This window comes from Acomys russatus, chromosome 24, assembly GCF_903995435.1.
Source record: "Acomys russatus chromosome 24, mAcoRus1.1, whole genome shotgun sequence".
NCBI classification, from domain to species: Eukaryota; Metazoa; Chordata; class Mammalia; order Rodentia; family Muridae; genus Acomys; species Acomys russatus.
This window is the reverse complement of record NC_067160.1, coordinates 40,351,507-40,378,481: the sequence shown is the minus strand read 5'-3', so window position 1 is coordinate 40,378,481 and position 26,975 is coordinate 40,351,507. Positions and strand designations below refer to the sequence as shown.

General features: G+C 39.8%; 1 protein-coding gene across 1 annotated transcript in view; it reads left to right on the top strand.

Moving 5' to 3' along the window:
* Positions 1-22,703, top strand: part of Arhgap15 (Rho GTPase activating protein 15) — a 594,474-nt gene extending 571,771 nt beyond the window's left edge. Inside the window, exon 14 of the mRNA XM_051166277.1 lies at positions 22,253-22,703. Coding sequence (XP_051022234.1) covers positions 22,253-22,436 — 184 coding nt within the window. The 3' untranslated portion in view covers positions 22,437-22,703. The remainder of the gene's footprint in view (positions 1-22,252) is intronic.
* The last annotated feature ends 4,272 nt before the right edge of the window (positions 22,704-26,975 follow it).

The following is a 26,975-nucleotide window of genomic DNA, read 5'->3' as shown; positions in this document are numbered from 1 at the left end:
AATGAAAGTGAAGTTCTGAGCAGAAAAGGTTAGGTGTCTCCTTGCCTGTAATGAGAGATGATTTAAGAGAGAAAAAGTGGTTTTGAGAATACTGTGAACCCATAGATTTAGGGGGGAATATAAGCCAAAAAAAAAAAAAAAAAGATGAAAAATGTTTTAAAATATTGGCTTATCCTGATATTTCATTGTTTAAAATAATCTCTACCTGAATTAATCAGGCCTGGAAGTGATGCATTAACAGTTGTGTCACAGTTGTACTCAGAGCTAACTCACAAATGTTTGATATATGATGTTCACTTGGACACAGAAAGAATAAATCCAGCTTGCAATGGAGCAGAACTTGCCAGTAGGATGGGGCTAGGATCCTGAGAAAATTTTACTCAACACATGGGTGGCAAGAAATAATACAAAGGGAGAGACTCGGGGAGGCCACTCTGTCTCATCAGTTAGGAACCGTTCTGCATTGTGTATGTATCCAACATAAACACTTGGCTGAGGATGTTATTCTCCTGACAGTGTTTGCCTTGCCTTATGGTCATCAGCTGGGTGACTACCGCTACTTGGCTGAGAAACACTTCATCCATAAAGAAAAGTTCCATAAGTAATAATGAGCATGCGTGTGTGTTCCCTCTGCATAGCCAGGATCCAGATTCAACAAGGATCTTTCTTATCCAACTGAAGTGAATCAAGCTGTTTAACCTAATTGAGCTGCTATAAATCAGCCATGTTGTGATATTAGTAATCCTCCCACATCAGGCACCGCCGTGAGCCGCCACACAAAATACAAAAGTGTAAGCACAAAATAGACTGGCCCTCTTCTACTCACCAGCTTTACATGCCTCTCCTCTATCTATAATCATATTGTAGTGAAATCATCACCGTAGCTGATATGAGAGAATCAGATGTGTGTGTGTGTATGCCTGTATGTATATATGTTGTATGTGAAGAGCTGCAGTGTGTATGTATATTCTTGTGTGTGTGTGTGTGTTCAGGTGTGTGTATATTCTTTTGTGTGTGGCATGCTATAGTGTGTATGTATGTTCTTGTGTGTGTGCGTGTATGTGTGTATATATGTTCCTGTGTGTATGTGATGTGCTGCAGTGTATGTGTGTGTGTGTGCGTGTGTGTGTGTTCCAGTGTGTGATGTGCTGCGGTGTGTATATATATTCTTGTGTGTGTGCATGTGTGTGTGCAGGTGTGTGCATGTGAGTGTGCGCAGTCGTCTGGCTGTACCTGTATATGTGATGTGCTGCAGTGTGTATGTGTGGTTGTGTGTATGTGCAGGTGTGTGTATGTATGTTCTTATGTGTGTGATGTGCTGCAATGTGTATGTATGTTGGTGTGTGTGTGTGTGCGCCGTAGCACACATGTAGAAGTTAAAAGAGAACCTTGGGTGTCAGTGCTTGCTTTCTGTCTTGTTTTGAGACAGAATCTGTTATTTACTCCTGCATCTTCCAGACTAGCTCGCCAGAGACTGTCCAATGATCTCCTGTCTCTACCTCCTATCTCACCTAGGCTCACTAGGTTGACAGTTACACAAGAGCATAGCAGCTTTATGAGGTTCTGCAGAGGAGAGCCCGGACTCTCAGGCTTGCCTGGCAAGAACCGTATTCACTCAGCCATCTCCCCAGCCAGTACGTCACTTTATCCACTGAGAGGCCATGTGTCCTTTCAATACTGCACTCTTCCCTATGCATGCCAGAGAAAAGCTTGGTTAATAAAAAGTGAACAAAATGTTGAGAGAGAATGTCCATCTACTGGGAGCTGAGCTTTAAAAATACACATTTCAAAGATTACAAAGTTGTTTTATAAAAAGGAAGCAGGTGTTATCTGAAAGGACCCATGAGATATACCATTTATGTAAATATTCTAAAGTTCTACTTCAAATATTTATGTACATAAACTGCTTCTAATATTTTTAAATATGTTTTAGGAATGCCTAAATATTTGCCTACTTTGAAGCCTCTATCCATCAATATTTTTTTCTTCTTCTTAGAAGGTTAACGGTAATTTTACATTACCATGATTCAACACCCACCCACACTCACCCCTCCAGCCCCAGTGTCTTGCCTCTCAAGCTCCAAGATTCCTGACCATCTAGGAGGTATAATACCATTCATTGCTTCTATGAATGTACTGTGTTTCCTCTTAAAATTGCTTTTGCGATGAATGGCATGGCCCTAGCACATCAGCTGCCATTATCCATTTTTAAGCCCGTGTAGACATTATTGGTCAATCATATTCCCCTTGCACTCAGGGGTTTCAACTCCAGAGTCCTTGTCCCGGGAACAGGCAGTCACCCTAAGGTAGACGACACACATCTGTGGGTCATCCCCTGCTTGAGCAGGAAAGCCACCATTCATTCATTCCTAGGCACTCTAAAACCAAACTGTTTCCAGGGCAACAGAAGGTTTCTGTCTGTTATTCTCTTTTAATCCCTAATGTCTGCTTTTCTATTTCATTTTTTTATTTTTAAAAAATAGGTACACACTTTTACTCTATACATTGAGTTATACATGAACAAACATTTGAATTCTACCCAATTGCAATATAACTCAGGAAGAAAAGATCAGTAACTAACTAGAATTTCAGTTAATGGGGAGAAGACCAGGTGGGAAATTGGAATATTTTTAGGGAAGAGAAAGGATTCTGTTTGATACTCTAGTGGTGTTTAAATGCCATTATCTATCTGCTAACATCCACAGGCAGAATGAAACAGGGAGTGAGTTCTAAGGGGAACACGGATGTTAGTTAACAATGTTTCGATATGGGCTCATCCGTTACAATGTGAAACTATGCCAGTGTGGGACCCAAAACGAATGGGAGTGCATGGGGACACTCTGTAACAAATGCTCAATTTCTTTGCAAAATTAAAAAAAAAAAAAACAAAGATGGTCTTGAAATAAGATTGCATCCATCTGGGGTCAGAGATTGCTTGCCTGCTCTTGCAACTTATGTCACATACTCTTGAGCCATTTTACTCTACCTCACTGCTGCGTCGATGGCCGCATCTGTGCTCTGCTTCGTGCCCCAAACCGTATTTAAGCATGCTGCTACTAGGAAGTCTTTAGAAATCATATTCTGAACATTTTGTTATTTGCTTTCTTGCCATTTAAACATTCAGATTGTATTACGTTATTGTTGACATGTTTTATTTTTATCTCTATTTCATGCACATATGTTTTGTCTTTCTCAATGAGCTTGTTTATGTGGTGTTTTACCTTCCGCCTCACTTCTAGGTTTGGGTGCAGTAAAAAGTTGGGGCATTCCATACCTTATTGTTGTTACAGCGTTTGCTTTATGTCTGGTGGTTAAGGTTTTTCTTCAGCTCTGAGTTGCATTTGCTTTAGCAGAAAGGAATTGGACTGAACCAAATAATTTTCGATATGTAGAAGAAAAAAGACAGCCACAGATTTGTCTAATGTTTTCTCCTAAGTGTAGATGAGAAGGGCAAGTTCAGTTAGGTGAGGTGTTGGGTTCTTGTCATCTCAGTCACTTTTGTCTACCTCTTTCTTTGTCTTCTAATTTCCATTCTTTCTGAAAACAAATTACAGTGGATACTGGGTAATATATTTTGGATACACAACAATATAATGTAACATTTTTTTAAAAAACTTTTTGAGGGAAAAGGGGAACTTGGTAAATGGAAAATATCATCCTTGGATGCTTCCACTCTTAAAATTTTTATGAGTTAGTGTGAAATTACTTTAGGTTAAAGTCTCAAGATTAAAATGTAGGTTTGTTTCCAAAAGTCTTGGTTCCTTATCAAAAGTGTCCAAATAATATAAAAGAGAGTCGTCTTAGGTTAAAAAGATAAGTGGTTATAAGCCAAGTGAGAATGCATTGAATAGTATGAAATGATCCATTTCAGACCAAGGAATTGGGTAGTGATTCCTGAGAGTGGCTAACCTAGAGAACGTGGAGAGACCCAGGGATGCCCTGAGGCCTGCCCTCATTACTGAGCCCTGCTGAAGTGGGAGATCTGGTTCCCAAGATCTGCTTCCCAGAAAGCTTGGGGTTTCTCTCCTGTCTCCCTGTTTCATCACTTGAATGGCCGTGGACATTCATTTAACCCTCCTCAGCCTGTTTCCTCCTTTGCAATATAACTCAGAATGTCACTGTAATATAACTCAGAATGTCAGTGTTATGGTTGGCTTTCTATCTGATTGACCCAACTAGAGTCATGTGAGAAGAGAGAACCTCACTTGAGAAAATACCTTCATCAGATTGGCCTGTGGACAAGATGGTTGAGCATTTTCTTGATTAATAGTTGATGTGAGCGGGTCCAGGTCACTGGGCCTGGTGCCTCTGGCAGGTGTTCCTGGGTTGTGTAAGAAAGTAGGCTAAGCAAGCCATAGTGAACAATCATGCCTCCATGTTCTTTGCCACACTTCCTGCCTTGAGTTCTTATCCTACCTTCCCTTAGTGATGGAATGTGACCTGGGTTATGTAAACCAAATAAACCCTTTCCTCCTCAAGCTGCTTTGTAGTCCTGGTGTTTATCTTAGCAATAGAAAACAAACTCATACAGTCTGGTGCTGAAATCATTGTCTCTTTCACTTGGCAACATGCATTGCAAACTCCCCATGGGTTTACGTGATTTCAGAACTCATATCTTTTCGCCACTGAATCATATTCTATTGCACAAATACACTATATTTTTCAACTGCTCATCTACTGTAAGATATTTATGACCTTTATTAGCTTAAACCCAACGTTTTCAAGCATAAAGTAAACTATGTAATCAGTGCATTTCTCAGGTGGGAACTATGTTCTCAGAACATGTGTTTGTTCTGTGGCAAGAGTTTGCCCTGTGGGCTATGCTGTGACTTTCTATTGTGCAGTGTAAACTTATTTTTTGTATCCTTAAACTTAAGTTGATTTGAAGCCCAATTCACTTCCTGACATGACAGACTCCTGTTCTATAATATACACATACAAAGTGAAGAGAACCATTAAGTTGGAGATTTTCAAATGGATATGATTACTTTCAATCAGCCATTAGAGGTGTGTCTTTTCTTGTTCTTCTGCAAACACAGCAATGTGTTAGCTTCAAAATGAATCAGAACATAATCATAATCTTTAAATTATGTGTATTTTCTGTCTTTTGGTGTCAATTATATCCAATAAAATTATGCAACTCTGTAACCTTTTCAAAAGAGACATATAAGCAGTTGCAAGTTTCTAAGAAATAAATGTTACCTGGCACACCTGTGCCATTTTTTGGATACCAAATAATATTTATATCTGACTTATTCTAATAGGAAAAATAAAGGCTGTCCTGCCACATGGAGGCAACTTCAAATGAGAGCCGTCTGTGGCCCTAGTTCTGTGCACATGGTGACTGTAAGAGCCATACGCAATAAGCTTTGCCAAGGAAATCTTAAAGTTCAAGCAGAAAAACAATCACAACATCTTTCAGTCATTGGCTGCTTGTGTTTATTTCCTTAAAATGCACAGCTAAATGTTCCCTCCACACAGACACTATTCGGTAGGTGGGTTATATCTTATTACCAGGTTATTTTCCAGTACATTTGGCATAGTTAAGGTAAAGTGTATTAACTTTCTCTCAAAATACAGATGAAAACAGAGTTGTAGCAGCAGTGAATGCTTCAGCCATTGTCAGAAAGTTCAAAAATGACAGGAGGTCCAAATAATCAACTCTGCCTGGTGCATATAGTGTAGTTTTCCCCTGGGATATCTGCTCTAATCCGACAATGTATCTGACTGGCATGAATGTAGAATTACTTTCAATAAAGATTTTATTTCAAGCTTGGATGATTTCCTCCAAAACATCTTGTCACTAAGGCAAAGTATATCATAGAATATCTGATTTTTTTTTCTTCCCTACAAGTCAGCTTTTGAGGGGAAAAAAAAATACACATTTCAACTCAAGCACTCCACTCAGGTCAATTCACTGTAAAAAAAAAAAAAATCACATTTTAACATATCTAGGCTGATTAAAGGTTTGCTGTGTTAAAGAAATCAGGGACCTGTCAAGAGAGCTTACTCTGAAGTCTGAAAATGGGAAGTCAGCAGCACATTTGCTCAAGTGCAACATACACTCTCCCTGCAGTAGCCTCCAATCAAAGAGCAAGCAGGACAGATGACTCCTCCCGCGAAAACTCGGCTTCAAGAACATTTGTCTTTTGGCAAGCAAGGAACACTCAAAGGTCATTTCTTTCAATAAGTACAAAATTGTTTCCAGGCCATAAGGAAAATATGAATGACCCGGCTATGATCACATGAAGATGATCTCCGTAGCTTCATTTGTCCTTCTGTCTCAGCTCTCTCTCCTCCTCCATCATGATACCACATTAAGTCGGCATGCCTACAACAGAGCAACAGTAGGTAACAATGCATTCAGCGGTTCTGAATTCACTCACACGTTTCACCATGTAGCTTGCTTACGTTAATTTCAGCCTTCGTACCACATTGTTTAATTTATGCTTGCTTTGTGTAATCTTAGACGTAGCTTACGTTACCTACAGCGTTTCACCCTTACTAAAAGAGCACGAATCAAATGATTTAGCTCTAGTGGGATGGAAGCTGTTATTTTAACATTTAATAATCATAGCAACATTATAATTGCAACATGTTTTAAAATTCAAAATCCGTTTTATCCCTATTGTTACATTTTATAACTAATGGACAACACTGAGATAGGAACCAAGAGCACAAATGAAAACAACATGAATAATAGTACTTAAAGCCAAAGGATGCTGACAGTTAACGTCCACGCTTCCCTTTATTAGCTGTGTAACTTGGGCATGTCATTTAACAGAAAAGCCCAAGAATCGGGGGGGGGGGGGGAGTACACACGAACTTTTATGGGAAATTTTTTACACATTCAGAGGCCTGCATCTAAATTGTTTTCCTGTGTCAAAGCACTCCTAGTGAGACCCGGTTTCCATTTCCTTGTTATAAAACAGTCCACAGAAGGACATAGAAACACATACGATGACAGCAACATTTCTATCCACTTCAAAGGGTTTTCACAGAGGTTTAAAGTTTAACCTGCAAAGGTGTCCTGGTGTCATGTTTTCTATGACCTTCGCTTTTAACATGGAGTCTGAGGCTCAGCGACCTGCTAAAACATTTCTCTCACATGCTTAACACTTGGAGAACGAGCGGTGTGGATTCTGCATCCCAATTATAGTATCACTTTTCCCACTGCAGTGACTCTCCCCATCCCCACCCCCCAGGCCCCAGGCACAAGGCAGTCATACCAAGAGCTTTAGAACATATCAAGCTCACTACAGACCATTGCAACAGAATTGCTATGGAAGACACTGACATGCTTCTGAATGGTCCATAAACGATGCTAACAGACAAGCCAGATGGAGAATACATTCTCTATAGTGACCTGAACAAGTTTGGAAAATACATATATTCCTGCCATATTTGCTCATCATAAAACATGAATTCAATATGGAAGGGGATGGTTCATGAAAGGTCATATCTTTTTTCCACAAGTCTCCTTTCCACTGGAATATCTCTGATTCCCTAGAGCTCGTGGCAACCATCACAAGGGGCACTTCACATGGCAACAGCCGTCTATTACTGCCAATGGAAAGAGGACAGAACAGAGTGGGAAAGAGAGGAAACCCAAACTGTGACATGGGCTCAACAAAGCCCAGGCAACCTGCAGAAGCTCTGGAACCCCTAGGCTACCACAGTCCTTGCCATAACCAAAACAACTTGGGCCTTTCCATGCCCGTTGCTGTCATTCACTGGTCAAAGGCTACTTCTAAGAATCTTTGGGGCAGAATCCCCTCTCCTCAGCTGGGGAAAGCCCTGAAGAGCTGATAGCTGAATCGGTCTGCTGACTAAGTGTGGCCAGCCAAGCTTTCCTGAAGACCAGTGGTTCTAAACTTGTGGGTTGTGACCCCTTTGGGTGTCAAGTAACCTTTGTACAGGGGTCACCTATCAGATATCTTGCAAATCAGATATTTACATTACAACTCATAACAGTAGCAAAATTACAGTTATGGACTAGCAACGGGATCATTTTATGGTGGGGGCGGTCACCACAACATGAGGAGTCTCAGCAGCGGAAAGGTTGAGAACCATTGCTTAAAGACAGTAGGTTTGAATAGGGGAGGCAGCACATCGTAGGCTGTCCACCAGTCACCTTTTCTTCTATGCCAATTCATTCTTTGTGTGTATTTAGTAAGCATCTCCCCCGGGAGGATAGGGGGCAGAGGGGGTAGAGGGCTCTCCGATTAAGGAAACCTTTGAAATGAACACATTAGAAGGATGAGCTGCACCTCTTTACTTGATCTGAGTCAATTGTGCCTGCCCAGATGACAACGCTTAGCCTTGGCTTCTGGTCCCTGAACCAAAGAAGGCCAACCAAGATGCAGCTAAACTCCAGTGATTGGATGAATTGAGGAAGAGTTGCAGTCAGTTGAAATGAGTTGCAGCCAGCAAGATGTCTGGGTGACATATCTTAATTTTCCAGAATCTCCTAATTTACATTCAAGGGTATATAACTACCCAAAGGAGAAGGGCAAGAAGATGGAAAACAAAAATCAAAAACAAAACTAGTATGAACTGCATTCTTTCTTGAGTCACGGTGTGTGAAACTGTCGTGAGCCACATTTACCTAGATACACTACACATTAGTCATTTCAACTTAGCTATGCTTTATATACCAGGGAACTCTAGATTCGTGCTAATCCACTGGGTATTTCTGAAGGAAAAGAATGTGATTGTGTCTTACCTCAGATTCTTTTAACCTTCTAGCAATCTTTATACTCAGAAAAGAGGGTTATGAAAAAGGTCAGTTGCTATCCTGAAACCTCACTGATGTCATGTCTCATTTCTCCCTTTCTGGCTTAGGAAAAAAAAATCTATCTGTACCCTAAGAGTAGAGTAGCCTGGCTCATTTCTCTACCCACCAAGTATGCTACTCATGGGCACTGTCCCTCGCTATTCAAGTATCATGGTTTGTAGAAATCAAAAGTTTTTTTTTTTTTCTGCTTTCCCAGTCTATCACCCTCCACAGAGGCTCCGAATTGTGCTAAATCCTAGAGAATGGCAAGACGCTGGGCAGAAATCTTACTTAGTGCATGTTACGCCTCCTCATCTCAGATGACACTGTACCTTCCCTGGAATGTCTACTCTTTGGGCATCAACCCAGGAGCACAAACCGTCCTTCAATGGTCACTAAGTCTGCCATGCAATTACAGAAATCTCAAAAGCCCTGCTAAATATTTCCTTTGATAGGGAATGTGGGCTTTTTAATTCATGAAATAGGTAATAATCCTGATGAATACTGCCAGTACCTCTCCAGCATTCATAAGGGAAGTCTATATTAGATATTAATACAGGTAAATTTCTAAGTGCTTAGAATTTTGAATGATTTCTATTTTCTTATCTTGACTTGTCTGCATTTTTCATGTTGATAAGAATCTATGACTGTTTAGAAACAGCCGTTTCTATTTTCACAGCCCTAATAACTTAGGCAATGGAAAATTCATTCCCTTCTTCCTTCTATATCATGGCTGTTTTCACACCATCATGGCTTCCCTATGTGTTCTGTGTTTCAAGCCAAATACCTTCAGTTTTAGTCCTCAGTCCTTATTTTTAGGAGTACATTATTTTAATGACATTCTGATACCCAGTAGCTTACAGGCTCCTGTTAACATCCAGTCACCATAAAAAGGATTAAAAAAAATATTTTCCCTTCAAAAATAAAGTAAAATATGGACATAATAATAATAATACTCAAAGTACAACTGATTATCAGCTGCTCCAAGGACGTTTGAAACAAGGAGGCATCTCTGCCAAACACAGACTGCCAAGACTTGTGTAGGTGCCCTTAGTAGGAAGTGAAGTAGCTCCCTTCATTTATATAATAAGGGAATAATAAGAGATTAATGGAGTCTTCCTACGTACTGCTAGCATTCTTTCTAGGCTTTTTAAACATCACAGGGTAAATATTTAAGACCCATGTTTCCCACTAATGTCTTTTAATTAGGTGCATTATTCTGTGCCTTAATTAATGCTGATCCATGTACAGCACTTGATAGTCCTTATAAAATGTGACCAGCCCCTACCAACATTTCCCCGGGTTCATTTGGGAAACTCTGCACACGCTAGTTTTCTGTGCCAACTTGACACAAGCTAGAGTCATCAGAGAGGAAGGAGAGCCTCAGTTGAGGCAATGCCTCCGTGAGATCCAGCTGTAAGGCATTTTCTTAATTAGTGATAGGTGGGAGGAGAGCCCAGCCCATGGTGGGGGATGTTATCCCTCCGCTGGGTGGTCCTAGGTGCTATAAGACAGCAGGCTGAGCAAGGCAGGAGAAGCAAGCCAGTTGGCCCCACCCCTCCATGCACTCTTCATCCGTTCCTGCCTCCAGGATCCTGTCCTGTTTGAGCTCCTGTCTTGATGTATGTGTAAGCTGAATATGAATGTGTAAGCTGAATACACCTTTTTCTCCTGACCTGATTTTTTGGTCATGGTGTTTCCTCACAGCAATGGAAACCCTAACTAAGACTCTCAGGTAGAGAATAACAGCACGCCTACGCACGTTTGCTTCCTGAAAATACTCTAAATATGTGGCGCATTTTCTAGATGTTTCCTCTCACCACAAAGTGGAATCTCAGAATTATCAGTCACCAGGCAGCAGAGCAAACTTCTTTTTCCTTTCGAGAGACTCACATATAGATGCCTAAAACCCTCCGAAAGTTTGAGAGAAGACACCTAAACGAACTCAGAGCTAAAACTATCATTACACCAATAATGTACTTCCATTTGAGATTAGAGATAGTTACTGTCAAAAACTTAAAAAAGCTGTGACTCAAGAAAGAACACAGTTCATACTATTTTTGTTTTTGTTTTTTGTTTTTCCATCTTCTTGCCCTTCTCCTTTAGGTAGTTATATACCCTTGAATGTAAATTAGAAGATTCTGGAAAATTGAAATATGTCACCCAGACATCTTGCTGGTTGCAACTCATTTCAGTTGACTGCAACTCTTCCTCAAGTCTTCCTTGGGCCTCACTGTTAGGAAACCTCTTATTTCAAACTAAAAAACACTGGATCTTCATCATTTTCATGGGAAGGGCTTATATGCCAGAGTAGTAAAGGGCTGCATCTTGCCATTTCCTCTACCGCTTTCTCCTCAGGGGCTTTGATCAAAGCATTCAGTACTCCCAGAGCTCATTTCCCTCATCTGAATGTTCACCTAAAAGCTTTCTTTCACTGATGAAGAAAAGAAACATGGCAGGAGGAACATAACTAATAATATGACAATGATTTAAATACCTGACCACTGGTTCAAAATATGTAGATAGATCATAGCAGAGTTATATATGCAGGTATATGTGGCTATTAGTATTAAAAAAGGCAACCACAACAAAAACAAAAACAAAAGAAATACTACAAACCATTTAGTAATGAGTAGATTATTCAATAATTAGCCTGCATTGGGAATAAGATAAATTTATATTGGCATGGTATTTCCAAACTAAACTAGATCAAGACAAATTAGGGTTCATGCTAAAAAAGAAGTGACATCATTTTTAAAAACTAAGACAAGACTGAAGGTCTGTATCTGATCTCTTTATATGGCTAAATTTTGTAATAATAACAAAAATGGTATAAATTGCAAAAGGAATATTACCATATGTAACTACATAAAATAAAAGTAATCAAAATTTAAAAACAAAAAATCAGGGACTATATGTATAATTAAAATGATGAAATTATGTAATTAAAATGATGAAATAAAATTATGTATTTTCTTCTCGATATGCAAGATCTCAGAAATCTGCACAGAAAAGGCTCTTCATTGTAGCATTGTCTGTGACAGAAAATAATGGAACTACCTGAGAGACACCAGCATAGGAATGCTTAAATAACTCAAGGTATCTTGACATTACGAAATGAAATGACTTTTTAAAAAAAGAATTTGCTATTCTGATGAGTGCTGAATTGGAAAGATGTCCACGATGTACAGTAAAGAGGAGGGGAGAAAATTCTAGAAATTTTGTATGTAATCATTCATTTCTTTTAAAAGGAAAATCTGTATATGTGTGCTGTATACTATACAAGTACCACATATTGTTATCACTTAGAAATTGCACATCACACAACAGGTGTGATGCGAGGAAGTTTATTCCTGTAAGAAGGGCAACAGAGAGAGTGAGAGAAGATATAGTCTAAGTGAGCCATGAGAGAGACAGAGAATCAGAGAAACAGGATGGGGGGGAGAAAGGGGTCACCCTTAGAGAAAGCGCAAGAGAGAAGTGCAAGAGTAAGAGAGTAACAGACAAATTGAAGGAAAGACAAGGTGGCAGGTCAGCCCTTTTATAGTCTGGCACACACCTGGAGGCAGGTGATGATGTCAGAGGTTGCTAAGCAACCTAGAGGCATGGTGCTTATATGCCAACACACACACACACACACACACACACACACACATATGTATTATCATATATAATGGTAGGTAAATCAATGCGTAAGTAGAAAACTATCTAAAAGCCACACCCATTGGTCAATTATAGCTACAATAAAGGTGGTTCATTAAGAAACAGGGGACGAATTTACTTGTTACCCTATGTGCTTTTTATTAACACATTTGTAAGAATTATGAAGTAATTTTTATACAAAGAAATGAAATGGACTAAACAAAAAAACATAAAATTACACTCTCTCAATATAAAAGATGGCAAGAAATGGTCACAAAAGAGAATCTACACAAGGCTATTTATTTGCATTGGTTGATGTCTATCCCATTGCTTACACTACTAAAGGATCTAAAGTTTAAAGTCTAGACATTAGCAGGCCAGTTTTCATCTACAGTGATTATACATTAAACAATATACCAGGTAGTAATGATGATACAAGCCCTTCCCCCATGTTATCATGAGTGTTAGTGCTGTTCCAGTGACATGGGCTTGTACTGCCTGAGAACTTGCCTTTGTCGGTCAAGTGTCTCCCCAAACTTCTTAGATCACGTTTCTGTGAGCAGATCTCGGTGTTCCGTGTTGCATATACCTTTCCAAGCTGCTCTCATGACCACTGACGTGAGGTCCACTGGCACCTTACTCCCACCAGCTGCAGCGGCGGTGGCGCTGTGACCCTAAACCAGATGACGCGATAGGAGGTTGTTCATTGTTTGTAGGGGGTTAACAGCACCTCATGCCTCTGCCCACTGAAGGCTGCAGGCAGAGGGCAGGTCCCTACCTTGCGCAGTCATGACCCTTTCTGAAGACAGTGACAAGTGCTTCCAGTGGTAGACTGGTGGGGGAGAGGTGGATTTACCTGCTCAGAATAAAAGCCACCACCTAAAAAAATACTCCAAAATTTGTAGAAAGAACACATGGCAAGATTTTGTTGTTGTCCGCTCATTTTATGTGTACTAAATCCTTAGTGTACACCCATTTTCCCATGTAAGGCAACGACAAAACAATATACATTACACATTTAAGGCATAGCAATTGTTCATCTTAGGCACGAAAATACTGAATTCAGAACTGTAGAAAGTATTTCTTCAAACACATACAGCAATTATGTTATATACTCATTCGATTCGCTAAGTACTGACAATACCATTTGTTTTTCAAAACCAAAGAAGAGACTTCCCATCATCCTTAGAGTTAAATCCTAAGCCTTTCCTGAGGACCTACAACTCCCTCTGGAGTACCCCCTCCCTCCACACCCTGGCTCCCCAGTCCATAGCCACACTGCACCTTTCTCCCGTCCTAGAACTGCCAACACTGCTGCTGCGCCTTTCCTGGACTCTTTCCCTCCCTGATTTATGCACTTAAGCATGACAGGACTTACACCTCCCTTCCAAAGGGACAGGATTTTTTTTTCCAAGCACCCTGTGTACTGATGTATAGCGTGTTTCACCACTCTCTACTGCTTGAAATTATCTGAGTATTGTTTGAAAATGGCAGCAACCAGATCCTGCCTATACCATATAATTTCAAATCTCTGAGCATAGATTCTGCGGTCATTGGGATTTCTAAAGTGCTCAGTGTCAGTACAAGAACTACCCATTCCTTTCTTGGTTTTCTTGTAAAGCATATCATGATTGAACTCACATTATCTACCGAGTTCTGTGTGTGTGGCTGTCTGTTCCCCTGCTGAGGGTTCCAGTCACCTATCAGTTTCCTTAGAGGATTAGTTTAGGCATGCCCTGCAAATACTAGGAGGTTGAGGTCTTACAAAATAGTTCAATATTTGCACAAAACCTACACACATTCTCCCATATACTTCAAATGATTTTTCTATTATTTGTAATACCAAATATAATTTGTATGCTATGGAAATAGTTGGTACACCACATTGTTTATGGTAGATGTAAAGGGAAATTTCTATATGATTTCAAGACAAATGCAATTTCTCTCAAATGTTTTCCATCTGAGAATGGTTAGATTCCCCCACATACAAAATCTATGGGTAGGGAGGACAGGCTATGGGAGCTTCTACTGGCTAAGGATTCTGTCTGTTTTATTCATTGCAATTCTCTCAACATAGCACCTGGTACTAAGTTACTGAGGAATACACTTTTTAAAATTGAAATCACAGACTGTTGAGATAGCTCAAGGGGTAAAGTATTTCCTGCACAAATATAAGGATCTGAGTTCAAATTCCTAGTACCCACATAAAGCCAGGCATAACTGTGTACATCTAGAATACAAATGCTCCCATGGCAAGATGGAAGGCAGAGACTGGCCAGCCAGCTTTGAATTCTGAAAAGGCCAGCAGCCAGATTCCCCTTTCCCAAATGAGGTGAAAGATGAAGACCAACTTTCACAAGCATAGTGTGAGAGCACACATGTAATTTACATGCACTTACAGCCTTGCATGCAAGCCATACACATATACATAAAAATGAGTCATAAAATTTTCACATTTTCTCTAATCAAATGCATTCCTTTATAATTAAAGAACAAGTTAAAGCTTATTTTTAAATGTGCTTTGAAGCTGCTGGCATACTTGAAGCAGTAAAAGTGACCAACAAGCAGTATTGTTAGCATTACCTCCTGGTATTTAGAATGGCAGGGCCATGACTCTGACAGCCCACTTTATTTATTGTTGTTGATATCTTACAAAATACATAACTAGAAATAAGTCGTTAATTGAAGCCCATGGCTATTCACTTTTAAATTTGCTTTCCTGACATTCTATTAGACAATTTGAATATTATTTTAAAGGTGCTTTAGACTATCTCTATAATGTCTGATCAATAAAAATATGAGACAAGTGAATAATTGAAAGTGTTTCAATCTTCTGTATTGAAATTAATGCAAAGTAGCTCAATAAATGAAAAAAAGCAGGCTGTGTTACCTATCAATAGGCAATTGCCGTATTGGTTTTTTTCCTATAATGTGCTTTGAAAAAATTATATATGCATAGCTTTAAAGATTATTTAAAAGCAAAAATGTCAGAATATAGCAATAATCCTCACTTGGGATGCTAGTCATGAGCTGATTTTTGGAAACTAATAATGATATAGTCTCTAGATATAAAATTGAAGACTACAATTAGTTTAAGCCAATTGATTTCCAGATTGACATATGACCATGGCTAAATCAAATGTGAATGATCACTTTGAAACACACAGATGCTAAAGGCAAAATGCTCCATAAGTGTGCTCGGGCTTTTATTATATTTGAGCATTCTTCTGACATACTCTATGACTTTAAGAGAGAAGGTGGGAGGTTTGCAAATTCCCCAGCCTTATAAAAGGCCAGAGGAGGCAGCAGAATAGTTTGTGCAAACCAAGGGAAGGCAAACATATGGTTAGCATGCATCCCCTCAAAATAGTCACAACACATAAGAAACATAAGTTGAGCATATTGAAGATTGACTCTTTCTAACAGCCTCTCTTCACGAAGTGGTCAAAATTACCGCTAACATTTCACATGCAGTGGCTGAGACGTATTTTGCAAGCCAGGTGTGTGACTTGATGGAAGAATACATCCCTCACCACACTCTCCCCAAATCCAGTTACACCCTCCAGAAGCTCCTTAGACAGGAAGAGGAGCATTGCAGTGCCTACCAGAACTAAAAACTGGTTCTATGGGAAGCTATACGGCTTTCTAGATCCTTCACATATCACCATAGCAACAGGAAAACACAAACTTAAAAGGAAGTTTGAGGGATTGGTACTTGAGGCCAAACCTGATGGTCTGAGTTTTATCAAGACCAATATGTTTGAAACAGAGAGCCAACTTCTGCAGGTTGCTTTGTCACTCAAACACACACACACACACACACACACACACACACACATACACACTAGATGATAGATAGATAGATAGATAGATAGTAGATAGATAGATAGATAGATAGATGATAGATAGATAACAGATTAAAATGTAATTTTTAAATGTTTGTACCCACCTATCCACTATCTGCTTAAAGCTGTGCTACTATTAAGCATGTTGCTTTCCTTAATTTCATATTAACTTTTAGCCTTCTACCAAATCCCTCTTTGAGCTTGAATCAATTGGCTGTGATTGTATGCAACCAAGAAATTTCTTGCAGTTAGCTCAAATTCTGTTCATATTTTTGAAAAACCTACCAAGCAGAAGGCTTTTGTGAGACTTTCTGGGTTTTGTTTGGTTGGATGGTTGGTAGTTTCCTGGTTTTGTTTTTTGTTTTTGCTTTTTTTGTTCTGGCCTGCGATCCAACATCTGTAGCGTTGTAGTTCAGATTGCATCTTTAATAATCCAACATCAATGGGTCACTGCTCCTTCCTTTTGCACCAGACAAGGAGTGGCAGTCACATAGTCTCTTCCCATAACACTGTAGGTTATCACTTCTCTGTTCTTCTAAAACAATAATTCTGACTCATGTCACAATTTCGTAAGCTTTTATTTAACTCAGTGGTATAAGCAGTGCTACTTCCATTAATCTGTATCAATTGCTATCTCAGAACACAGTTATAAAATCATAATTACACCTCTATTAGGCTATATTGGACAAAGTGATATCTATTCACTATTTCTCAAAGAAGGCCTGGAGTCTGGTAATCAGCCATTCACAGCTTAATTTTGAGCCCTTCATGCTGCTTAAAATCAGGTATCTGTGCTATTAGGATTTTGTTAATAGCAAATAGACACCTATCAAGGGAATTCTAAAATACTGACAGAAGAGCTGAATTTTTCCATGCCTTCCTAATCACCCACAAATTCATAGTACATTAATCTCTCAGCCATGTCTCCATTCTTACATTTGTAATTTATATTTACTCTCTGCAATTTTGTTTTGTCTTGTAATAAAGGGTGGGTGTCTTTCTTTTCTTTCTTTCTTTCTTCCTTTTCTGGAAACAGTTTAAGTTACATCTCAGAATTTGCAACACTGCCAATGGGGTCTTTAAGGATGATGAATATGTCCACCTAAAGGGGAAACTGGCCAGGAACAGCCCCATCTCACCTTTCTCACTCTGGACTGACAGCGAGACTGAAGACCCAGAAAAACACAGGGAAGTGAAACCCAGTACATTTTCCAAACTGCGGACAGGCCCTTGGCAAAGCATACTAGGGCAGACTATGCCTGTCTGTATAGCTCAGTGCCACTGAGGCACTATATGACAGGGTGACCTTTAAGTTAGAGGGGACACAAGCTGAGCATGAGCAGGGCCATTTTCTCTGCAGATTTTTCCAAGTCTGCCTAACAGCTTTATGCACCAAAATTGACAAAAAGTAAAACAAACCACAATCTTCTTCAAAATTTACCTCAGGTGCCATTTTTTGTGATGCCTAGGAAAGAAGCAGTGTTTCACAGAACTCACTTTAGTGAGATCTTTCCGAAAGGTATTGTCAACCATAGCCTGCTCTCCATCAACTTCCAGAAGAACCATTTACCATGTTTGTTTTCCTCCATACATAGTAGGATACACAAACTACATGCAGAATTTTTGTTAGACTGTGTTCTTATTTATGTTTACTAGTTATGCCTTTCTGCTATAATTCCAATTGAGTCACTCAGGAAACTAAAAGATGTGCTATTACAATATGTCATATAGATGATTTGCATAATACCCTATACTTTGAAAACTATGATTGATTCTCTACATGCTCCTCAAAAAGTCATTTACCTGTTCAGGACTCTTGGTGGTTGGTCTGATGTACTTTGATGCTAATTACTGCTTGCTGTCTCTGTGACCCTCCTTGCCTAACCTGTTTGACCAATAAAAGGCCATCACACCTGGGCAGGGCAAATGGGACAGGCGTGGCTAAGGTTCCCAGGCTGGGGGAGACAAAGAGCATCTTGGGAAGAAGAGAGACCAGAAGAGAAGAAGGTTGCGCCATCATGGGTTAGGTGGAGGAGAAGCACATGGCCGGTGTGGATGGAGGATTTGGCCCAGATGAAGAACACTAGCAAGCATTTGGGATTATGGATGGGAGGTAGCTTGATAGAAAGTATTAAAGCCAGATGGCATGAGATTGGAACAGGTATCTCATCCCTGCCCCACTATGGGAAGTAGTTTAGGGGATTAATATCTGCCCTGCCCCAGGTTAACTAAAATATAACAGGTGTCTGTGTCTTGATTGATTGATTGCTAGTGGGTTAGAAAATTTCTAGACCAGATAATAAACATTGTTAGGCCATACCAGGAAATTAACTGCAACAAATTGGCGCCCAATATGGGACAGAGACAACAAGCAGTAATTAGCATCAAAATATATCAGAACAACCTCCAACAGCACTTTAGCAAGGTAGTAATGAGTAAGTTTATACGTGAATAACAAAGTTTATGATAGCAGACATTTGCCAGGCACCACTAATTTCAAAACCTTCTTTGCTAGAAGGCTACAAATAAGAGTGTCATCTAGTTTCTAATTTAGTGTGAGACTATACTTGTCCATCAGCACGAATCACTTAATTAAATAGTCAGCAATTTCTACCTCAGACTGGCCTTCACCGCTAGGATCATTTTGAACCTAAAGATTGGCTTTTCAACTTATCAACTACACCTTCATCAGTATTCAGGAATCAACTGTTGAATACATGCACAGTGCATTTTATAATGGTAAATAAACTAATTAGCACGCGTTCCATATTATACAAGCCCATATTGTCATATCTCTGAAGTCCATCTTGTTCATCTAGAAGGCATAGCAAGTGACTTGATTTTCTTAGTTTAAGAAGCAAGTTTGAGCAGCTATCAAAATGTAATCTGCACCAGTCCAGATATGGTAAAAAAAAAAAAAAAAAAAAAAAAAAAAAAAATATATATATATATATATATATATATATAAAGCTCTGTTGTTCTGAAGTGTTTACATTGAACAAGATTGTTTTAAAGTGCTCATCAATTGGCAGTATCAGAATTAGATGGGAAATCTATAGAGAATGGACCTGAAGAATATGGGTTTGGGCTAAGATGAATACTTTTTATTTGTGCATACATTAATGCAAAACCTGAGCATTAACAACACAAGGGCAGGCCACAATGGCAATACCTTCCAGACGGCTCTGACTGCAGTGAGCTCTGTGAAATACCTTTTCTTTCCTAGGCTTCACAAAAATGGCACCACGGTAAGTTTTGAAGAAGATTGTGTAGTAGGAATCCCCCACACACACACACACACACTAGAAAAAAATCCATTGGGGAGCCCTGAAAACGCAGCAGCTGAGATGGAAAGACCTTCAGAGTATCCTGGGCATGCATCACTGTCTTTTACTCTCCAGTCTGTGTAAACTCAGTCTGTACCCACCTCTACATTTGGCCTTCTTCTAGCATCTGAGACAGGGTATTTTGCCGGCACAATTAATTAATTAAAAAATAACTTGTAACTCTTGGAGAACAGGAAAGGGTCTAGCCTCAATCCAGAATCTTTTCTCCATTGGGCCACATCCCACTAGCTATGCTTTTGGGGATGAGAGCTGAGCCGCCTGACACTCGATGAGTTACTCCATCATTGTCCCCTGCACTTGCCAAATCCTGGATATGCCTTGACGTCTAAGGGTGTCACTACCAACTCTCCTGCCCATTCCTTTGTGCACAGAAATTAGGACAGTATGGGTTAGAAGATACATCTTCACCCCCTCAATCCATGTTTGCATCATGCCACTCCTCTACTTTTTCAGACTCTCTAGACTCAGATCCCTAATGATCGTGCAATACCCAGATGCGGGTGCCAGGCCATTGACATCGCACAGTGTGCCTGTGACCATAGAGCACTGGTCTCTCCTGGGGAAATCTTAGCAACTGAGACATTCGCTGTCAGTGGGTAAAGTTACAGCAACGTTTGCTTGCTGAGCACTCAGTTACTTGTTATGTTTTGTTGGGTTTTTTTTTTCCATTTTTGTCTTTGGCAACTTCTCTTGTGTTGGAGTCACTAGAGTTGGTATCATAAAGGCATTCATTTAAAAGCGAAAGATAAAACCCGTTTTACCTTAAAATAAGTCTTACTAATGACTCTTTTAGCACACTTGCCAAGAAGGGGTTCAGAAAAATCTTAAACTGAGGTAAACTGCCATGCTACAGGGAGCTGCAGGCCTGTCTCACTCACCAGATGTGGGGGAGGGAGGCTCATATCACTTCGCGGCCTTTAAAAAAGTGAAGCATCAAAGTGACGTGCCCCCGCGCCCCCCCCCCCCGCCTTTTTTTATTTCAAAGGAAACGTTAAATTTGAAATCTGTGGTAACTTGCTGATACTCTAAAAATATGAGACTCCCTTCCCGAAATGTAGCCATGCCAACAATACTCACAGGTGCAAATGTTCTCCACTTAAAGCACGAGGAAAAAGGAAAATGTGAGGCAGGAGGCCTTGGATTTCTCACTGCAAATTGCAGTCACTTTGCCCACAATAAATGCGCTATAGCCAAACTGACAGTCACCATTATAGCATACGGGGCACAGGAGAGAAATGTTGGCCTCATTATGAAGCATAAGGGTGTTAACAGACACTCTGAGATGACGTGTTCGAAGAGCTGGGACCACACAGGCTGCATGCCAGCCTCCATCCTTCACGGCCTCAGTCCCTCCCTATGCACATAGGACCTCAGCCATTTCACCTGCTCAGCAGAGCCAACAACAGAATCTGCTTCATGGGGTTATTATGAGGATTAAACGGCACATTAAAATAATTTGAAATAGTGGTTGGTTATTGTTATTTGGGACAATGTTTAAGTCAAGTACAGTTTGCTGGCAACCCTCCATGACATTGACCTGGGTTGTGCTCAGATACAAGCCAGAGCACGGGACTTCAAAGCATCCACTTGCAAAGTAATAAAAGTAAATAGAGCCTATCACTTCCTCTGACGCTGAGCTATGTAGACCAGCACAGGCCAAACAAGCCAGCCATCAAGGTCTAAGGAGCTCAACAAAGTCCCACGCTGAGCAGTGAGGACTACAAACTCACTCACACTTCCCTTGGGCCAGGTTGTCTGGAAGTCTATGAAGCGTTTCTTAGCACCTACCTTCCACACGCTGCCTTATTTCCTCATCATCTCTGAAACCTTGTGCTCCAGAATCTTGATAGGAAACTAGGAAGTTATCAACCATGATGCACTCTTTGTTTAAGTGTCAATCCGGCAAGAAGGCTTGATGTTCCTTGAAAAGTTCTTTTGTGCCACATAAGGAATATCTTTGTGTGTTAAAGGTATCCCAGGTCAGCAAGTACCTCATTAATCTCAGAAGGATTCTTTCTCTGTAGAAATGCTACCAGATTCTGCATTCTATTAAGACATGAGAAAAATCACCCATCCAACTCAATGAAGAAACAGAATTTTGACCTGTACCTAAATGTCTCAGAGCCTACCTCCTCTACAAAATATATACCAGTTAGCTTCTGCCAGGAACACTTCCCTCACTCCAGTCGCTAGGTCTTGCTTGTTCCCATGCCTTGTGTCTGTCTCCCATTATCAACTATGCACATATTTTTTTATTATCCCTTTGGATTCTAAAATAACCTGTGACTGCATCCCCGATATTCCCCATTGATTATAGGCACTTCTGAGGCTGAATCATTTTAATTTCACAAGACTTTTGCTGCTTAACATATTTACTCATATTTACTGAGTATCCGCAGTAGATGTTTATAATGAGGATTTAAAATTGGACAAGGTAAAAAAATAATAATAATAAAATAAAATTGGACAAGGTGGTATTCACTACAGCTTCTACTTTCATTCAGAACTTCATGCAGGACTCATAATTAAGTATTGTGGTGGGGTTCTTTGTTTTTCTTTTTTTCTCTGGAACTAGAGCTGGCCACAATTCCACATAAAAGTCCAATGGCATCTTTTCTTTATTTTTGTTTCCTTCTCTCCAGGATAGTGGCCAATGCCTCCCAGAATCTCATGTCTACACAAAGCTTGGGGATTGTGTTTGGACCCACCCTTCTGCGAGCTGAGAATGAGTCAGGGAACATGGCGATACACATGGTATACCAAAACCAGATCGCAGAGTTCCTGCTGAGCGAATACGATAAGATCTTCAGCTCAGAGGAAGACTGACAGACAAGGCAAGCTACTGAGTATGTTCACATCTGTCTTGATGCCTAATATTTTTACATTTCTGTAAACATATTTCTGAAATATTTTTTCCTTCCAAGCGACAGATGCTTCATTTTGTGAAAACTTAGTGATGATTTTGTATTTAAGTTCCAAACATTTGAATAAAATAAATGACAATATTTTCCTATATGTGTTCTACGTTAACCCCTTGAGAGTCGTTGCTTTTAGCCCTCTAGAAATACATCGTGAATATCCCACACTTTTAAATAATATGTACAGGATAGCACCAAGGCATAGGTCTACTACTGCTCCCTCCAACAGGTATGTGCTGGTGTGTGTGCAGATATGTGGCTATATAGAGAAATTATGGGTAAGTATGAGTATGTGTACACATGTAAGCCTCCTCAAGATCCACATGCATCAACTCACCAACTATGCCCCAACATGCCTAAGCATCCAAACAGTATGAAGCCATCTATGTTCTGAATCAAAGTAGGTCTTTTCATATTTCAAGAGTACAATCCAATGATCCTCAGTGACAGGTGAGTTTTGCAAATACACATTGGCAACTTTTCTGAAGAACAAAAGGACAGTTCAAGACATTTGTTGTCACTTTGTTCTTTTTTAGTTTGGTACTATTTTGGTTCCACATACCATTTTTATGAATGAAATGGATTGGTCTTTGTTTTACACAAGAATTACATTGCTGTTCCATTGTGATTCTTAATCAATTCGTGTCTTTCCTTTCCCCAAAATGTCATTTTATGTAGAATTTTTATGTAATTTACACTAACTCCATTTAGAAAGAACTATTTTTAAACACTTGTATTAGTATGCCCTAAGAATTCCTTGACTTCATATTGTTTTATCCATTTGATGGTTATTTTCAGTTAGGATGGATAAACAAAGAGACAACTAGAATGTATCAAACCTTGCTATATCTTGAAAAGTATGTCCTAGCTGAACATTTCTCATGCCCAGTTTTATGAAAGAATTCGGCTGATAAAATGTAGGCTTGTATTTGACAGCTTCTTAATAAACTCACATGGCACGAATAAAACTAGTCCAGTGTAATAAATAATTCTAGTTATGAATTTGTCCACAAAATAAAAAAGAAATCATGTTAATAATATGATATGAAGCACGGATCCAAGCGCAGACATTCAGAACAGCAATGAAATCAGAGACATAGACTGGAGTATGGATGGGGCACTCAGAGATGAGAAAGTCTACTTAAGAGACAGCTGGATGTTCATGAAGTACCAGCATCCATCATGCTGCCTGGGGATGCTCACCTGAGGAAGGACCCAGTATGCTTGTCTCTCTTGAATGTCTTTATCTCAGTAAAGATGTCCACACATGGGCTCATAGCCAAGAACAGTGAAGCATCCACAATGAATTGTTCAGTGTGGTCTCATCACATGGATGTGTGCAATAATGACAAAGCCATGGTAAGTCACAAGTAACAGAATCCCGGGATCCAAAGGCACCAAATAACAGTGAAGCAGCAGAATGGCTGTGCTGGAAAAGATTCTTACATGTAAAAGTGTTCTTGGGCCTTTCAATAAAACACAAGAAAACATGAGACATGGATTTCTGGCATTTATTTCTGGCCTTCCTCAATGCTATAACCATCTCAATGAAGTGTTTTCCAATACTTAAATTATTTCTCTTTTTTGAAAAGAGAGTAGCAGGGTTAGAAGTTCCAGTATTGAAATGTTGTGTCTTTATGAATCCATCTTTAAAAATATTCTGGAAGCTTCAGCCAGAGAGAAATCCCGCTGAAAGCCAAAGAGAAGTGGTACTACCTGCTTTGAGCAACGATTCACACCCCCTTGTCTCTGCTGCTTTCCAGATTCATAATCTTCAAAAGCACAGCTCCTTGATTTCCAATCAGATGGGATTTAGCTTGATTCAGACCCCAGCTGTGGCCTGTTCCTGCCTGCTAAGGGCATTGCATCAGAGAACATATTTCCTCTCTAGAGGAAGGCCTTTCCAAGCTACTGAGCCAAAATGCCCATCACTGGATCTCACTTGCTTACTCTAAAAGCATAGAAAGGTCATAACATTTCAAATAGACATGATGTCTAGAATCACTGTCCCAAGTGTTAAAGCCAAGTTTCCGCACTGGGGTGAAGCACTCAGAGATTTTATGAAACTGGGTGGTATTCTCCATTAAAACAACAACAAAAATAGATAGATAGATAGATAGATAGATAGATAGATAGATAGATAGATAGATGATACACACATACATGCATGCATGCATGCACGCATACATACATACATAGCAAGGTCTACGTACTCACCTGGTCTGAGTCAGGCCCATTTCTAGGCTTTATGATTTATGAGTTAGGATTCATGATTGTTACATAAAGCACATATTATGTATCACTACCCTCTGTCGAGAAGGAAGACAATTGGCTAATGATTAGTTACTCTCCAGTACAAGAAAATAATAGTTGGCCAATGGGGTAACCATGTCACCTCGGAGTTCCACACCTGTACATAAAATGCGCACATAGACTGGCAGTGCCAGTTACAGAAATATTGACAAACAGTGGTTGGTGACTAAGAAACAAGCTGTGGTTGGGGAAGTCAGACAAGGCTACTCTGTTATGACAACCTTGAGAAGTTCTATTTAATCTTGACTAATAAGTAAGGTTTAGTAGACAAAGAAAAATACAGATGGCACACCAAGCAGGAATGAGAAATGTCATGTAACAGAATTGGGGAAAACCCGATGCTCCCTAAGAATATTGAGAAAGTCAGTAATAAGAAACGAAGTAGATAGGCCTGGTGATTTGAGAAGACAGAACCACAGAAAGCAGTTGAGGTTAAATGTGGGCCAAAATATTCAGACCTTTTCTAGTAGACAAAGGAGATCCACTGTGCGTTGTAAAATAAGAGAGCCACGAAACAACTTGCACAAAGAATCTCTAAGTGCCCTAGTGGTCAAGAGACACACACCCCTTTGAGAAGACTCCTGTTCTCTTACAGGGGCTATGGCTCTGCATATATTTGAGTCATGTGTCTAAAATGTCTTAACATTTCTTAGCAGTGCAATAATAATCTTGTATTCTCAGATGCATTTCTATATGATGATAAGACATTATCATCTATCGAATAGAGAAACAAGGCAAACACTGTCTCTCTGGAAAAATCAAATGAGCACGATTGTATCAGGGCTTTATCAACCGAGCTCAAAAGCTCTCTCTTCATGGAAAAGCTGGCCATCCCATCTTCCGTGTTCTGAGTCTGGCTTTACTTAGCATGTGCCATATGACAGGATCATCATGCCACCTCTCATAATTGAAAGCCTTATGATGGTTCGCCCTATCCAATTAGAAAACAAAGGATCCAATTAAGAAAAATTAGAAAAGCTGTTAGAAGGAAGCAATCACTTGCCAATAGTGCTGTCCTTACAGCTTAACACAGCTAGATATTGACCCGCACTTCTCTCTCTCCCACATTTATTTTTGTGAATTATAAGTTAATCACCCTGTCAATTCCTAATTAAAAGGCCCTGCAAAAATTTTCATCCAAAAGGACTGTCACTAAAAGTTCTGGGTCAAATTGCTCTGTTGTCAAAAATGAGAAAAAATTCCAAAACAGTATCAACTCTGTCCTAGGAAATTCAAGTTTTCACATAAAAAGAAAGATGTTTTTCTTCAAATTTCATCCTTTCTATTAGAATGGTTCATCTGGTCAGCTCTGAAAACATAGACACAAGTTAACATTATACATACGAAGTAGGTAGTATTCAAGTATTTAGATATATCTGTATACACATGCATGCATGTAACAATTATGGAAAATGACACTGTGTATTTGAAAGAGAGCAAGAAGGGGTACCTGGGACAGTTTAGAGGTGAGTCAGGAAAAGGGGAAATTATGTAATTACATTATCATTTTAAAAATAAAAGAAATACCCCTTGGGCTAGTATGTAGATATAAGTGAGTATATACCATTTAAGTCTTTCTGCTTCTGGGTTAACTCACTCATTATGATCATTTCTAGCTCAATCCATTTGTCCCACGAAAGCCTTCACTTACCAGGAAACTGGGACAGAGGGGAGGACGTCCTATTGGGACTCCAGATGAGAGAAGCATGGGAGAATGGCAAAGTAGAAGGATCCAGAGGGTCCTAGAAACCTACAAGTAGAACATTATGATAGGCAGATTTGGGCCCAGGGGTCCCGCTCAAACTAAGGCACCAGCCAAGGACAATACACGCGGTAAACTTTAAACCCCTACCCAGATCTAGCCAATGGTCAGAACATTCTCCACAGTTGAGTGGAGAGTGTGATATGACTTTCTCACGTACTCTGGTGCCTCACATTTGACCATGTCCCCTGGAGGGGGAGACCTGGTGGCACTCAGAGGAAGGATAGCAGGTTACCGAGAAGAGACTTGATACGCTATGAGCATATACAGGGGGAGGTAATCCCCCTCAGGAACAGTCATAGGGGAGGGGAATAAGGGGAAAATGGGAGTGAGGGAAGAATGGGAGGACACAAGGGATGGGATAACCATTGA